Raw genomic sequence first — 17,703 nt, forward strand, 5'->3', positions numbered from 1 at the left:
GTATTAGTTCTCCCCATCTGGGGAAAACTGGAACTCTCAAGCTAATTGCTTGCCTCAGTGACTACTCATTAATCTTAGCATTAAAGAGTTTTCACCCTTCAAATGGTGAATCCTCTATTGTTTTTAATATATTATATATATATATATTAGCTTGAAAGTTGCAAGTTTTTCCCACAGATTGAGTATTAGTTCTCTCCATCTATGTAGTGCAGGACCAACTGTGTATAATTAGGAGCTTCATCACTATATCTATCCATCCCCTTTTGGGGATTTCAGACAGCTGAAGCCAAGAGGATCTTCTCATGTCAATCTAAGTGGCCATGGAACGTGATGTCATGTGCTCAGCATCAATAGATACTCAGAGCTGTGTGCTACAAGTTGTTCCACCACAACCACAGGTTTTCAGGCATCTGTTATTCTCTGGAATTTTGTCAGCATATTTAAAGAGGGATTACCAGTTCAAGTAAACATCTGCCAATAACGCCTGTTAATTGGCGATTCTTATTTGCCAACTTGATGAATAAATTTTAGCAACAACCAAAAATTTTTTTCTTGCATTGTTCTCGGGGTATAGATTTCGGTCAAACAATGTCTGGTTCTTTCATTAACCACTGCTACAACCAACAACCCCCATACACTGTGCATATAAAATTGTTCAAAGCCTGATGAAAGCAGTGGGTAGTAGCAATCTGGTTTCTGTTAGAACTACAGAAGGTAGGGTCCGCAAAGTAGCCTATTTGACTCCAGTGGTTCCTTCATTTATGGGCACCGCAAGAGTTTACAGGTGTGTCAAGTGTCCAGAAACTAGCGTGACTTCTCCTGTCAATTTCCACTAGAGAATTCAGTGGAACTGCCATCTTGCATAGCAAGCACTGGAAAGTTTTGAAATCATGGGAGTATGAGGTAGGTACTGCAGATGCCACAGCTTTATCAGGAAATAAGAAGAGAGGTTTAGCGATGGAATGACCATCTGTTTGCAAATTTTCACCAGAACTCTGATCATCTTGTTTGCTCAGCTCCTTTGTACTTCATAGCAGAACAGGGGCTGGCAACCAAAAACAGCAAGAAGAGCCATTTTTCCCAATTTGACAAAAACTCAGAGTTCAAGAGCCACAATGCATTGAGTACAGGATGGTCCTTAATAAATAATGTCAAACAGTATTTTTGTAACCCCTATTTTAAGAGCAGAACACACACAATGATTTGTAATGAGATACTAGTTTACGACAGGACGTTCACAAACTTTTCACATATTCTGTTTCCTCACACTTCACGTGCGTGTTTGTTACCAGTCTTCCTGACTTTCACTCCCAAGCCTTCTCTCTCTCTCTCTGGAGGACACTAGGGGGAGTTATCCAACGTGTTGAGATCACACATTGTTTGCTATTTAGATAGGCATTGTTTATTTTTGGGCTTTTATATGTTCATTGCTTATTGATAATAATCAGGACAGTTTTGTTTTAACTTCGCAATTATAGCATCTGGACCCACAAAGAAGTCCTTAAAGAGCAGCAGGTCGTTCTGGAGCCAGAGATTGCAGACCCCTGTAGCAGAAGATCTAGTTATGGGCTGGAATGCCATATATGATGCCCAATTAGTTCAGGGCCATTATGTATATGAAGCAAAGATCCACAAAGCAGTATCCTTTATTAGCCTGGGCTAATAAAAGTGAACCTTTGTCATTCTCTCTAAGATGAACGGATCATAATATTTAGACAACAGGAAATTTACTGGTGATGACTTCCTACCATTACCTGAGCCAAAGGAGAAGGAGAACTTCTCTTGTAAGGGTGCAGCAGTCTCAACTGAAGCACTAGGGTGCATTATAAAATGTGTTCCTAATGCATACTATTAATGTGCTCAATACCGAATTAAGGGTGGCAGTCAGTACAGGAAGAGATACAAGAGCTGCAAGTCTGGTACCAAAGAAATTACAGTTCCACTGACATAAGCATTCAGGACCAAGTTAGCTGACATTGTAGGCAAGCAAACAGAAGGCTTTGGTATCTAAGACGTGTATTATCATGGGGCCTCACAGCCAAGCCACCAATACAAAGTTATTTCTGACTAACTGAATAGGCCAGTACTGGAGCATGGTGACCAAAACCCAAGTAAATGTCAGTGAATCCCTTTTCAAGCCTGAAATTCTCTTCTGAAAGGCAACCAGGTGATTTTTGATTTAGAAGTAGGATCCAGTGAGAGACCCAGACAACTTGCCCTGAAAACTCTTGTTGCTCCTTTCGCCCCACAGTCTCTGAGCTTTTCCCTTTTGAGGAAGAGGATTAGTTCAAATGTCAATTTTACATATGCAAGCACAGGAACTAGCAGGTGAACTTTCTGAGAACTGCTCAGGATTTTCAGTCCCAGCCACTCCACGATCTGAAGAGGTGCCCTGATCCCTCAGAAGACCATTGCTAGTGAAACTGCCTTGTCCTTTGTGAACAATTAGCAAATGGTAAACCTATCTGGTATGTACTCTTGTCTAGACATTAAAGCATCGAGTGTGTATCCTCCTTTATGGGTCATTACTGCCAGACAGGTAGTGCAGCAGACTTGAAGCCTGAATATTTGTGTGTTCGTTCCTAACAACTGGACTGAGTACTGTGAAGAGTTAAGGGACTAAGAAGTTTCCCCCTCTGAAAATAAATAAATAAAATAAATAAACCTAATCCTAACAACTACCTGCTAAGCACCTGTCTACTTACAAACAAATGGATAGACTATACAAAGGGAAAAGCTTGGACAGTGCAAGTTTTCGTTCACGGCCATGGACAGTAAGAAGGAACTGAGGAACAGTTCAGGCCCTTCTACTCTTTATATCTGCAGGTGGAAAGGTATCAGAAGATTCAGAGGGCAGACATGGCGCCAAAGGACACCAACACACAAAAGAATCCTCACTTGAGTACAGGTGCAGTAGTGGAATATATATATATGGACAAGCACTCCAGGAAAACACTTTCATGTATGGTTTTCAGGAGGCATGGATACTTGATAAATATTAATTAGAATATAAGTGTAGGGATTACCGGGCTTTTTTCTGGACAAGTGGTAATTTAAAATAAGCCCTTAGAAGGAGGTCACAAGCCTCCTAAGCACAGATCCCAGGACCCGATCAGTTCCCTGCTGCAAACCCACGCAGGAGAGCCCCACCCCAGTGAGCACTAGACCCCGCCCAAGCCTCCCAGCAGGGAGTGGCTGGCAAGGAAAGGTGAGACCAAGGACAAGGCAGAAATAGGTGAAACAAATTAACTATTGTATTAAAGCACACTGTTAAATAACAAACTAACTATACTGAACTAAACAATAACTATAGCTATAAACTTACAATGAACATTGTTGGATCGTAGATTCCTTGGTGTAGTTATAAATTTTTATTTCTCCGGAAGGCAAAATTCAGTTTATTAGTGATGGAAAGGTGAGAGGGATGAAGGAATTTATATTATCCCTGCTACCAACTTTTATAGGTGGAGCGAGGGGTGCTAACCCCTGCTTCTGGCCAGGGGCAGGGCGCTACACCTGCCCCAAAGATAGGCCCCTGGGGGTCAGTCGAGGGTAGCTCCTCTATTTGTGGGAGGCCCTCCAATACCCCCTTTGTGGGCACTTTTTATGATGTGCTCCTGGGAGGCCTCAGCTCTTCCTCAGGAAGCACTGTGTTGGTAGCTTGCTGCTGGGCCTTCACTCGCTATATGTGGAAGAATATAGGTACCACAAGGTAGGGGATAATACCTTCCTAACAGAACTATCAATAAAGGATTCAATGTTAAACCTATACTATAACAACAACAACACTATCAATATAAAGCAGTAAACAATTAATAATTAAATGTGCTGTATTATAACCCTGGGCACACAGGCCCGGCCCTGAGGGTCAGGCCCTCGGGTTCTGTGCCGACCCCGTCAGGCCGGCACACTGCAGGGGCACGACCCCAACACTCCCGTTGGGGGCCCCGATGTCCCAGGTGTGAGTCTGTATATGTATTTGCAAGTTATGTTACGTGTCCTGAAGAAGAAGGTCGTAGTTGGTAGAAAGTCCAGTCCGGTGAGAGTGTCCTGTCAGGTAGGTAGTCACAGCCAACGGTGCCGCAGGTGGAGAGGTGACAAGATGGCGGCCTCCGCGTTAAGCAGCCGAGCGTGCAGTACCTGCCAAAGGCAGGCCAGTTTGACGCTCGACTGCCGCTCCTCAGAGGCCACTTGCCGCTGGTGCCGCAGGTGGGAGTCTCCCCCTTACAAGCCAGCTTGCTCGTTGCCGCCCCCCCCCGCCCACTGAGGAGCACACAGGGCACGGAAATGGCTGCTGACAGCACAGTCTTTGATGCCCTCATTGAGGCCCAGATATGCTGGCTTATCGTGACCCTGAGAAGCAGAAAGTACAGCTAGAAGGCTAACAGGCCAGACTGTCAACATGAGAGGGGGGGTGAACCCTCAAGAAATCACCCCAGCTGGCATTGATCAATATGATGCACACACAATCACCCAGAAGGGGACGTGCCCCGCCCGCACAAAAGAATGTCCTGTACTCCTAAATTGTTTATCTCTTGTCTTACAAGTGCAAACTAAGTAGAAATGCCCTTGTAACAAACTGGAGTCACAAAGACAAACCAGTATGATCTGGCACCATAGATAAGAAAGAGAATACGTAACCCAAAAGGGGGTATAAAAGATGGGTCCAGCAGAACTCTAACTTTGAGTGCATTCCACCAACTTCCTGCTGGTCGGGTCAGGTGATTGCCTCCCGAGGTCCACAGCTGGGGACGCCCAACCTCGTATTCGTCTTTCCGCGGAATTGAGTGACCGATCCGGCTTGGCTACGCTGGTATCGAGAGACGCAGAGAGGGTAAGATACACCCATGCTAGGTCTCTGACTTTTTTTGTGCACAGCTAAAGAATTAGAGCTCTGTAACTAGTATCAAGATATCATTGTGTTAGATGATAACAGATATCTTTGTATTGGATTGTAACGTAACTTGTTAACACCTGTACTTTGCTAGCATATAAGAAGTAAACAATAGCCTTTTGTAACCGCACGCTTATAACTGTAGCTTAATAAACTTGTAACTAGTTAAGATCCAAGCCTAACTATTTTGTTAACCCTTTTGTCACTGCAACACAGCCGGCACAACAAAAGAACTTTAACCGTTTGGTTACTACAGCCTGGCCGTGGGTGAGTGTGCTAGGAGCTGCCTGCTCTAACAGTAAAAAACTGGGTTGCTTAGGACCCAGGGGAGTACCTCACCGCACATTACCTGGCCACCGGCTAACAGAATTGGCGCAGCGAGCAGGGTTGTGACACAGGCTGTACCACAGTGACAAAATGAAACCAGTCATGATAAACAACATGGATTTCCCCAACATAGAGAAGGAATTCACCCAGGAAGGATGGCGTGACCCTAAGCGGAATGAGGAAATGTTGGAAAAGAACTGGGGACAATCAGAGGAATCACGGTTGCAGCTCTGTAAGCAGAGAACTGCTTGTAAACTAAAAGAGACAAAGGAATATTGGAGTAGTTTTGTATCTGGCTGTGAGATACAGCTCCTTGGACAAAAGCCCAGATTATAAGACCTTGAAGAAACTGCCCAACTCTGAAAGCTTTAGTTCAAGTTCTTAACTCTTTGTGTTACAAAGTGTAGTTATGTAAACATTTATGTTGTGGTGTATGTGTATGTGTCATGGAGTTTTGTTTAATGTTGTTTGTTGTCTGTCTGTTTGTCCTGCTGGTGCATCCATAAGGAGGGGACGCCTTCCGATATGGACACCTTTCAATATAGGTACAAAGGATCTAAATCCCTTTTGTAATACTTAAAATGGTAATATCCAATAAAATGTCATTTTGGAAAATAAGCATGTGATTTGAGGTAAAGAGTAAGTGAGTAAGTCCTTAACTCTAAAGGGTCTGGAGAAAATTCAGAGTGAGTAGCCTGCAGAGTTTAGAAAGAACTGAGCATATTTGTAAATGGAATATTCCAATATGTAACCTGCCACCCCAAAGGGGGTAGAAAAGTATTCTTTTGTCTTTCAGAAACACAGGAAAAGCTGGTAGTTACTGAAGAACAACCTAAACATCATGAATCTCCTTTTAAAATGAAGAATGTGGTTTTGTATTTTATGTTTGTGCTTATCTTATTAACAGCCTGACTCATGTAAGCGAAGCAGGGGAATGATTACTGCTGTTCAAGCAAATTGGTTTGCTTCCAAATTCTCCTAAGTAGCCCAAACTACTGTCTGGCTTGCCCTGTCTGCCAAGCCCATAACGTGGGCAAACCTGTAAAGACAGTTCTGGCAACCAGATCTCTGCCTTTAGGACTGTTCCTGCAGTTATAAATGAACTTCATTCAGCTACCCAAATGTAAATCTTTTAAAAATGTGCTGGTTATTGTTTGTTTGTTCTCGGGATGGGTAGAGGAATGTCCATGCTGGAAAGCTAATACCGCACAGAACTCCACCTTAATTAAGGAATCCCTATGGAAGGTGGGAATGCCTAGTGAGTACCACCATGCCACCGAGCAACCCCTAAGTATAGGACATGTGTCAGCACACCAAAAGAATAACACCCCAGCTGCACAGCTAAATAACCTGGCAGATGCAGCAGCCCAGATCTCTGCCACCCAAGTAGATTGGGAATGTTTGTACCTATGGCTGCATGAGACTCTGGGGCACACAGGGAGTGATGAGCTGGTACGGCAAGCACATATCAGGGGGTGGCCTATCACCCACCGACAGGCCAGAGACCTGTTGCAAGCCTGTACTATCTGTGCTAAAACCTGAAAACACATAGCTGAAGGACAGCAATTTGCCAGACTAAGAGATGGGAAAACACTATGGGCAACCTGGCAGGTTGATTACATTGGCCCACTTCCTACTACCAGGCAAAGGTGTAAATACCTCCTGACTGGAATGGAAGTTGTTTCAGGAATTGGTTTTGCATACCCTGCCCCATTGGCAACAGGACTGTCCACAATTATGGGACTAAACCGCTTAACAGCAATTGTCCCAGCACCTTGAGAAATCCAATCTGACAACAGCTCACACTTTAAAAACAAAGTAGTACAAGAGTGTGCTACTAAGCATGGAATTCAATGGACTTACCACCGCCCGTACCGACCCCTGTCCAACGGCATAGTCGAGTGCTGGAATGGGCTGTTAAAAAACCACCTGAAGCCCACAGCTGACACTTGGGAAAACAGGCTGAATAAGGTGGTGCAGCAACTAAACAATGAGCAAACCCCTACGGGCAGTCCAATCAGCAGAGGATTCTTCCCTACAGGGAAAAATTCCTCAAACTCAAGGACTCCAAATCTAATCCTGGAGATACTGTTGTAATTAAACACCCTAGCCTGTGAACACAGACTCATGTACTGCACTCATACAAAGGTGGGGGTGTGGACTGCTTTAGACCCTAAAAGGGAACCAGTAACCATTACCAAGGCTTGGATCACATCCAAGACCGGCTGACCTTGTGTTTTCTCTCCAGAAAAGAAGGAACCACCTGGAATGCACACCTCCCTGGGAGGAAGCAAGGCAACGGCCACCTGTAACATCAGTACACACCAAAGAACTTTAATGTATATAATATATGCATGCTGCTAGATGCCATATTAATACTAATAGACTCTTAGTAATTGCTATAGGCCTAGTTGTGTTGTAGCTACCTTCAACCCAGCTGACAGCATGGCACCTCAACTCCTCGTCATCTTCCTGACAACCTCGCTGACCTTTGCCACGCCTAAGCATCCCCTCAGGAATGCCATCCAGTCCATCGTCTCCGCCGCTGGTGCCACGGATTACTGGATGTGTACCCTGCTGAACTCCTCTACCACACTGGGAATTAAGTTTGTCCCTCTGAACCTGAATGATTGGTGGGAAGTTCTGGATTAGACCATAATTCTCATCTGCCTTCCTGTCTAATTGTTCTCTGTCTGAGTGTCAGCAAGTGATGGGTGGGTCTCAAAGTATGTAGTACTGGCCCAACAAGGAGGAGTTTGTGCTGTAATTAACCAATCTTGCCACTTTTAGGTAAACACTCAGAACAGATTAAACAGGATGTATCTGCCATCAAAGATGCAGTTAAAATCTTACATGCTGTAACTAAGAATGGAAAGATCTCATGGTTAAAATGGTTAGCTCAACAATTAGAATTTTCTCTTACTCCATTCCTGCATTCTATTGTAACCACTATTTTGATTGTTCTTATCATAGTAGTTGTGTTTTGCATAACACTGTGCATCGTTAGGAGACTAATTGACATGGCTATCTCCTCCATGCAAATCCGATACATGGAGCTGACAAGTAATCCTAGCCAGTTCCGCGATAGCCCACATACTGATTGGATCATTGGGCACTTTTAGACTTCCCTCAATGAGGGCATCAAAGACTGTGCTGTCAGCAGCCATTTCCGTGCCCTGTGTGCTCCTCAGTGGGGGCGGGGGGGCAATGAGCAAGCTGGCTTGTAAGGGGGAGACTCTGTCTGGCTACATTCCACCCCCTGATGCACCACACTACATCCCAGAACGCAAGGTGGTGGTGATGCCAGCACCTTTTGCCCTCCTTGGGGGAAGTCTAAAAGTGCCCAATGATCCAATCAGTATGTGGGCTATCGCGGAACTGGCTAGGATTACTTGTCAGCTCCATGTATCGGATTTGCATGGAGGAGATAGCCACGTCAATTAGTCTCCTAACGATGCACAGTGTTATGCAAAACACAACTACTATGATAAGAACAATCAAAATAGTGGTTACAATAGAATGCAGGAATGGAGTAAGAGAAAATTCTAATTGTTGAGCTAACCATTTTAACCATGAGATCTTTCCATTCTTAGTTACAGCATGTAAGATTTTAACTGCATCTTTGATGGCAGATACATCCTGTTTAATCTGTTCTGAGTGTTTACCTAAAAGTGGCAAGATTGGTTAATTACAGCACAAACTCCTCCTTGTTGGGCCAGTACTACATACTTTGAGACCCACCCATCACTTGCTGACACTCAGACAGAGAACAATTAGACAGGAAGGCAGATGAGAATTATGGTCTAATCCAGAACTTCCCACCAATCATTCAGGTTCAGAGGGACAAACTCAATTCCCAGTGTGGTAGAGGAGTTCAGCAGGGTACACATCCAGCAATCCAGCTGCTTGCGAGCGGTGGGACCACACGAGTCCAGGTCAGTGCTGCAGCTGGAGAGCAGTGCTGAGGTGATTTCTATCAGCTCTCAGTGACTTTCACGTCAGCTCTCAGTGATTTTCACGTCAGCTCTCAGTGATTTTAGGTGCTTTGCCCACTGAGGGCTGGCCTAAGGGACTCAGTGGACGCTCCTCTCACAGCCACGCTTCCTACGTAGGAGTGCAGAGTCCTGTCTGCACCTCCAGGGGCCGCAGAGTCCTTCGCAGCACCTGCTTATATTCTGTGTCCTCATGTATTATTCATCATTCCATTTACATATTCATGATCTGAAGGTGAGGTTTTCAACCAGGTCCTCCTGGGCATAGAAGGTTCTCAAAGGTCTTACCTTCGCCCAATAGGAGGCCTGGAATTCAAATACCTGATTATGAATTATCCATGAGTTCAGGTTACTGGGGAAACCAACTGTCAAAAAGTGACCATTGGTAATGCTGCCAAATGGCAGCCTGTGAGACTTTGGATTTTTCATGTGCCTGCACAGATTTTTCATAGCCAAAGGCGTGTATTCCCTGGCCCACGGGGACGATAATGTCCTTAGATGTTATAAAATCATGACAAGGATAACAGGCAGCATACAAGAAAGTATAAATCAAAATTTCATTTAAGAGAGACAAGAGGAACACTTTAATGAGCAAGAAAGATTGTAAGATCAGAAAGTAAAGTTTATGGAGTGCTGTGAAAGTAAGGAATTTTTAAATATATGTGGAAAAGGGGAAGCTGTTGTGATTCAAGAAGGGTGAATGATAACATGTTCAAAATGGTGGTCATAGTTTGAGAACCTTTTTAAAAAGATACCATATATAAATTTCCCTTACTACTCAGGAACATGGAATTACAGGAAGAGGAATAATTAAAATACCAAAACCCCTTGCAAGTGAAATTTCAGGGTTTTCAACATACTTGCTGCTTTTGGTAAGTCATAGTCTACTGTGTTGCATATTACTAAGCTAAACATTGGGCATAAAAATGAGTTTTACACGTACTTTAGAATTAGAAATATTTTCTGTAAATGTATATATTTTTAAAACTCTAAATAGTTGATAATCATTATTTCTTGCATGAGACAAAAGGCAGCTTTCTATAACTAGGCTCTATCTGAAAACATACAATATTGGGGATTTTTTTAAAGACTCAGAACAGCTGGGCATCGAACTCCCATTTGTGTCCTTAAAAATGTCCTGATCATGTTAATTGGCTCAACATCAACCTCTGAAATATCACACTTATTCATATTCTAGAATATTAACAAAACTAAATATAAATTAGTTACCGTAGTAAAAACACCAGATGCTGTAGACCAGGAAAGACATGGAACCAATGGCAATGGTTTAGGCCAGTTTGTCACTGCTAAAGAAGCCATCTGTTAAAATAAAAGAAACCCTAGATATCAGATCATCTACTGAACATTTTAATAAGGTCCTTCAACAAAAGTTCTTTCACCCATTTTTAGAATTTTCATCTTTCAAATATTTCTTCACACAGTTACTGCTTGTCTCATGTAGCATCAATGCCAAGCATCTTTGCAGTTATATGCTTCTCCTCCACAAAATCCAGAAAGATTGAAAACTCTCTTTTCTCCAGTAGTTTCCTTGATACCAGCTTTGAAATTGGTTCACAGACAAAGTAACAGTATTTCTGCTTTAGGCACAGCCCTATTGGGGAGGGCATGGAGGCTCAGGCCAACAATGAGGGACACAAGGCGCAGAAGGGGGTTCCAGGATGAGACAGAGGATTAGGAGTGTGGGAAGAAGTTACGGCTCTGGCAGAGGTTGGAGGCTGTAGGGTGGGGCTGGGAATGAGGTGTTTGGGGTGCAGGAGTGGGCTACAGAAAGGAGGTTAAGGTAGGGCTGAGGATGTGGGGTCTGGAAGGGAGTTAAGGTGCTGCAGCTTCTGTGGGGGTACAAGGTCTGGGAGGGAGATGGGTGAGGGATGGGGTTTCCAACCAAGGTCAGGGGTTCAGGGTAGGGATGTGTGAGACCTGGGAGGGAGTTTGGGTACAGGAGCAGGCTCAAGTGGGATGGGGTGCAGGAGGTGATGCAGGGCGCTTACTGCAGGCAGCTCCCTTTTGGTGGAACAGCCAGGCTAAGGCAGGCTCCCTGCCCTGCATTGCAGTCACTCCCAGAAGCAGCTGCAGCTGGTGTGTCTCTACGGCCCCTGCAGATACTATCCTCGCAGCTCCCATTGGCCGCAGAGAAAGCAGGGCAATCAATCAGTTATCCCAGGTGTCTATACACAAACACAAGAAGTCTGGAAACAAGCAGGAAGAACTGAAAGTCCTGGCATAGTCGGAGAATTATGATTTGATTGAAATAACAGAGACTTCGTGCGACGAGTCCCCCTTCCATGTGACTGCTCCAGTTGTGTGACTGTGCAAGGAAGAGAGGCCGGGGGATGGGCAGGGAAGAAAGTGGAGGAACTGCATTGTATGTAAGAGACCAGTATGATTGCCTAAAGCTCCAGTGTAAAACAGGAGAAAAGAATGTTGAGAATCTCTGAGTGAAGTTAAGAGGCAGGAGCAACAAGATGATGTGGCAAGGGGTGCTACAGACCACTATATCAACTGGATGAGGAAGATGGAGGCTTTCTTCCAACAACTAACAGAAGCTGCCAAATCGCAGGCTCCAGTTCTCACAGAGGACTTGAATCACGCTGACACCTGTTAGGAGACCAATACAGCAGTATACAGACAATCCAGGAAGATTCTGAAAAATACCAAGGACAACATCCTAGTACATGTGCTGAAGGAATCAACCCAGGGCCATGCTCTGCTTGACCTGCTGCTCACAGACAGTGAGGAATTGGCAGGGGATGTAAATGTTGGTGGCAACACGGGCAACAGTGATCAAGAGATGGTCAAGTTCAGGATCCTGATCAAAGGAAGAAGAGAGACCAGCAAAACACAGACCCTGGACTTAAGAAAAGCAGACTTTGATTCCCTCAAGGAGCCAATGGGCAGATTCCCTGGGACGCTAACAGGAGGAGGGAAAGAAGTCCAAGAGAGCTGCTGTATTTTAAAGAAAGCCTTATTAAAGGTGCAGGAACAAAACATCCCAATGTGCAGTAAGAAAAGCAAATATGCTAGGCGACCAACTTGGCTTAACAGTGAAATCTTTGGTGAGCTTAAACACAAAATGAAAGCTTACAAGAAGTAGAAACTTGGACAGATGACTGGAGAAGAGTATAAATATATTGCTTGAGCATGCAGGGATGTAATCAAGAAGGCCAAAGTGCAAATGGAATTGCAGCTAGGAAGGGATGTGAAAAGTAACAAGAAAGGTTTCTACATAACATGCTAGTAATAAGATGGTCAGAGAACGTTTGGGATCTTTACTGAATGAGGAAGGTAACCTAGTGACAGATGTGGGAAAAGCTGAAATTCTCACTTTTTTTTGCCTCTGTCTTCACAGTCAAGGTCAGCTCCCACACTGCTGCACTACACAGCAGAGTATGGGAAGAAGGTGGGCAGCCCTCAGTGGGGAAAGAACAGGTTAAGAGCTATTAAGAAAAGATGGACATACACAAATTCATGGGGCTGGACCTAATGCATGTGAGGGTACTGAGGGATGGCTGATGTGAAAACTTGAGGCAACTGGGGGAGGTTCCAGACAACTGGAAACAGGCAAATATTGTGCCCATCTTTAAAAAAAAGGGAAGAAGGAGAATCTGGGGGACTACAGACTGGTCAGCCTCTTCTCAGGCCCTGGAAAACAAATCAGGAAAAGAATACTCCAGGAAGCTATTCTGAAGCACTTGGAAGATGGCAAAGTGATCTGGAAAAGTTAATATAGATTCATAAAGGGTAAGTAATTCCTGACCAACCTGATTCTATGGCAAGGTAACTGGTTCTGTGGATGTGGGAAAGGTGGTGGACGTGATATACCTTGACTTTAGCAAAGCCTTTGGTATGGGCTCCCACAGTATTTTTGCTAGCAAGTTAAATAAGTATGGATTGGATAAATGGATTCTAAGATCAACAAAAAGTTGGCTACATCACTGGGCTCAACAGGCAGTAGTCAATGGCTAGATATCTGGTTAGCAGTTGGTATCAAGTGGAGTGCCCCAAGGGTTGGTTCTAGGGCTGATTTTGTTCAACATCTGATTAATGACCTGGACAAGGGGATGGACTGCCCCCTCAGCAAACTCGTGGATGACACTAACTAAGCTAGGGGGAGAGGGAGATACACTAGAAGATAGGGATCAGGTCCAGAGTGAGCTACACCAATTGGAGTATTGGGCCAAACGAAATCTAATCTAATAAGGTTCAACAAGGACAAGTTCAGAGTTCTGCACTTGGTACAGAAGAATCCCAAACATTTGTTTCAGGCGGGGGACTGACTGGCTAAGTAGCAGTTTGGCAAAAAGACCTGGGGATTACAGTGGATGAGAAGCTGGATATGAGTCACCAGTGTGCTCTTGTAGTCAACAAGGCTAATGGCATATAGGGGTGAATCAGCTGGAGCACTGCCACCATATCTAGGGAAAGAGAAGTTACTCACCGTAGTAACGATGGTTCTTCGAGATGTGTCCCCGTGGGTGCTCCACAATAGGTGTCGGGCTCGCCCGGCGCCGCAGATCGGAATTCTTCCAGCAGTTTCTCCTGGATCGCACATGCGCCGGCGCGCGCCGCTCCCTTGCACGTCCCTGGCCACGTGCGCGATCCGGTCCCCGCCAGTTCCTTGACCAACAGCCTTGGATGCTCCTGAAAAACACTAAACAGAGATCCGAAGCGGGGAGGATGGGCGGGTGGTGGAGCACCCACGGGGACACATCTCGAAGAACCATCGTTACTACGGTGAGTAACTTCTCTTTCTTCATCGAGTGTCCCTGTGGGTGCTCCACAATAGGTGACTACCCAGCAGTAACCCAAGTAAGGAGATGGGTAATCTGTTTAGGTGCAGCTTGCCCCCGAAAGAACTGCTGTCGACAGACGGGTGTCCTCTTGGTATACCCGATGTAGTGCATAATGTTTGGCGAAGGTGTCATAGGATGACCAGGTCGCCGCTCTACAGATGTCTTTTAACGCGATGCCCTTGAAGAAGGCTGTTGACGCTGCCACCGCCCTGGTGGAGTGAGCCCTAGGCGGGGCTAGCAAAGGAGTCTTTCGAAGTTCGTAGCACATTTTTATACAGGACACAATGTGCTTTGAGATTCTCTGTGGAGAGACACCTTCTCCTTTTGACCTGGGAGCGAGAGAGACTAGAAGCCTGTCCGTTTTCCGGAAGGACTTAGTTCTGTCTATGTAGAAGTCCAACGCCCTTCTCACATCGAGGAGATGTAGACGTGCCTCCCTGCTGGAGCTGTGAGGCTTCGGGTAAAAAGAGGGTAAAAACTATTGGTTCGTTAAGGTGGAACTCTGAAGAAACTTTCAGAACAAAGGCTGGGTGCAGCTGTAAAGTTACCACCTCCTTTAAGAATACTGTGCAGGGCGGCGTTGCCATAACTGCTGCGAGCTCACTCACCCTGCGAGCTGACGTAATTGCAAGGAGGAATGTTGTTTTTATCGTAAGGAGACGCTGGAGAACTGTGGCTAAGTGTTCAAATGGTGGACCCGTTAGCGTGCTGAGCACCAAGTCCAAGTTCCATGATGGTGGAAGCGGTTTCCGAGGGGGTACAGGTTTACCAGCCCCTTCAGGAACCTGGTAACAGTAGGATGGGCAAATACCGTGGGCCCCTCCTCTGCATGCCGAAAAGCAGATATAGCGGCGAGGTGGACTTTTAGCGAGGATAGGGAAAGCCCGCCCCTCTTGAGGTCCAATAAGTATTCTAGTATTACAGGTATAGGAACGTCAAGGAGAATTAACTGCTTGGCGGAACACCAGGCAGTGAATCGAGTCCATTTCTGCTTGTAGGTCCTCCTGGTGGAGGTCCTTCGGCTACTTTCCAGGACTTGTTGTACTCCCTCCGTGCATGTGCTTTCTAGGGAGCTGAGCCATGGATTAGCCATGCTTGTAGGCGCAGACCTTGAGGATGTGGGTGCACTATGGACCCCTGGGCCTGTGTGAGTAGGTCCGGCGCCACCGGAAGGGGGAGCGGTAGGCGGTCCGACATGCACAGAAGCAGGGGAACCATTGCTGTCGATCCCACGTTGGGACTACTAGAATCATACGGGCTCTCTCCCTTCTGGCTTTCTGCAAGACCTTGTGGATGAGCACTGTGGGGGGAAACGCATAAAGTAGGGGGCCCTTCCATGAAATCGCAAATGCATCCCCCAGGGACCCCCGCCCCAATCCCGCCCTGGAGCAGTACTGGGGGCACTTCTTGTTGTGCTGAGTGGCAAACAGGTCGGTCGATCTGGGGAAACCCCCATGTGTGAAAGATCGGTCGTAGCAGATCAGAATGGATCTGCCATTCGTGCGTGAGTGCGAAGCGCCTGCTCAGCTGGTCTGCTTACACGTTGTGAGCTCCCGGCAAATACGAGGCTTTCAACGTTATATTGTTGGCGATGCACCAGTTCCACAGCCGAACTGCTTCCGCAAAGAGGGCACAGGATCAGGCTCCTCCTTGTCGATTTATATAAAACATAGTGGAGGTATTGTCTGTATTGATCCTGACTACTTTGCCCTGTATGTGGTCTCGAAAATGTTTGCAGGCGTTGAACACTGCTCTGAGCTCCAGTATATTTATGTGCAGCGACTGTTCCGTAGGGGACCATAGTCCTTGCGTCACCTTGTCGCTGATGTGTGCTCCCCATCCTATGTGGGAAGCATCGGTAGTAAGAAAAATAGAGATTTGTGGTTGGTGAAAGGGTACCCCTGTTAGCAGGTTCTTGGGGTTTACCCACCACTGCAGGGATTTGCACACCTCTGTCGTGGGCGATACCACCCTGCGGACAGTGTGGGATGCCGGTTTGTAGACGTGCGCCAGCCAATGTTGTAGGCTGCGCATGTGCAATCTGGCATTCTGCACCACAAATGTCGCCGCCGCCATGTGGCCCAGCAGCTGCAAGCACGTTAAGACCGGCACCGTGGGGCTGTATGTAATGACTTGCACCAGCAAACTGATGGCGCAAAAGCGGGCGTCGGGTAGATACACCCTTGCTGTGATAGAGTTTATACGTGCCCCTATAAACTCTGTCTTGTGTGGGGTCGGTCTTTGACTTCGCGAGGTTGATGACTAGGCCCAGCGAAGAAAACATGTCTGCTGTTACGCGTATCATGCGTAGGACCTCTACCTTCGAGGCCCCTTTCAAGAGGCAGTCGTCCACGTATGGGAATATAAATACCCCCTGTCTGTGCAGGTAGGCTGACACCACTGCCAGAGCTTTGGTAAAGACTCTGGGGGCCAAGGAGAGGCCGAACGGGAGAACCTTGTACTGGAAATGCTCCTTGCCAACCATAAAACGAGGAAGCGCCTGTGTGCCGGGTGGATCGTTATATGAAAGTAAGCATCTTGTAAGTCAAGGGCTGCAAACCAATCTCCATCGTCCAGTGCTGTGAGTATGGAGGCGACTGTGATCATCCGAAAACGTTGTTTGTGCAAATACCGGTTGAGGCCCTGAAGATCTAAGATGGGCCTCCAGCCTCCTGTTTTCTTCTCTGTGAGGAAGTAGCATGAATAAAAGCCTTTCCCGTGGAATTGCTCCGGCACGCTTTCCACCGCCCCTATGAACATAAGATGGTCCACCTCCTGTTTGAGTCTCGCCTCGTGGGAAGCGTCCCTGAGATGGGGCCTGGGAGGGGGTTTCGGCGGTGGGAGCGACTGGAAGGGGATCGCGTAACCCGTGGCTATGATCTCCAGTACCCATTTGTCTGCGGTGATCTTTCGCCATTGGGAGTGAAACGGTCGAAGGCGATGATGGAACATGAGATGAGAGTGGCATTGTGCGATCGTAGTGATAGTGCAGCCCTCGACATGCCCGTCAAACTTGTTGCCTTTGGGCCTGCCCTGAGGATGCACGGCTTTGTTGAGAACGTCGCCTGGGAGTTCTGTACTGTTGCTGCTGTCACCCCTGGTTGTAGCCCCGTTGGTACTGAGCACGCTGTGGTTGGTACGGGTATCGTCTTTGCTGAGGGTAATACTTTTTCTTCCTATATGGAGGGGTATAAATACCTAGAGTTCTAAGTGTAGCTCTGGAGTCCTTACTGGAGTGGAGGACCGAGTCGGTTGAGTCTGCAAACAACTTCTGCGTGTCAAAGGGAAGATCCACAATCTTCGCCTGCAGATCCCTCGGGATACCCCATGTCTGGAGCCAGGATTCTCTACGCATGACCACTGCTGTAGCCGTTGAGCATGCTGCCGTGTCCGCCACGTCCAGGGCAATCTGGACTCCCGTCCTCGAAGCCGTGTAGCCCTCTTGCACAATTGCCTTTAGCACCGGCTTCTTATCTTCCGGAAGCGAATCCGTGAGAGAAGTAAGCCTGGAGTAATTATCAAAATTATGGTTCGCTAGATGTGCTGCATAGTTTTCCATTCTCAATAGCAGGGTGGAGGAGGAATATACCTTCCTGCCAAACAGCTCTAGCTTCTTAGCATCTTTGTCTGAACCCCCCGATTTGTACTGACAAGTCTTTGATCTCTGCTGAGACGATTC

At 46.3% G+C, this 17,703-nt stretch overlaps 1 protein-coding gene across 7 annotated transcripts in view; it reads right to left on the reverse strand.

The window, feature by feature from the left end:
* The window catches only part of ABHD18 (abhydrolase domain containing 18), a 58,831-nt gene that overhangs the window by 16,085 nt on the left and 25,043 nt on the right, over positions 1-17,703 (reverse strand). For all 7 annotated transcript variants that reach the window (XM_074993323.1, XM_074993324.1, XM_074993322.1 and 4 more), the window contains one exon: positions 10,444-10,533. In XM_074993323.1, coding sequence (XP_074849424.1) covers positions 10,444-10,533 — 90 coding nt within the window. The remainder of the gene's footprint in view (positions 1-10,443; positions 10,534-17,703) is intronic.

Source organism: Carettochelys insculpta, chromosome 4 (genome assembly GCF_033958435.1).
Source record: "Carettochelys insculpta isolate YL-2023 chromosome 4, ASM3395843v1, whole genome shotgun sequence".
In the NCBI taxonomy this organism is placed as follows: Eukaryota; Metazoa; Chordata; order Testudines; family Carettochelyidae; genus Carettochelys; species Carettochelys insculpta.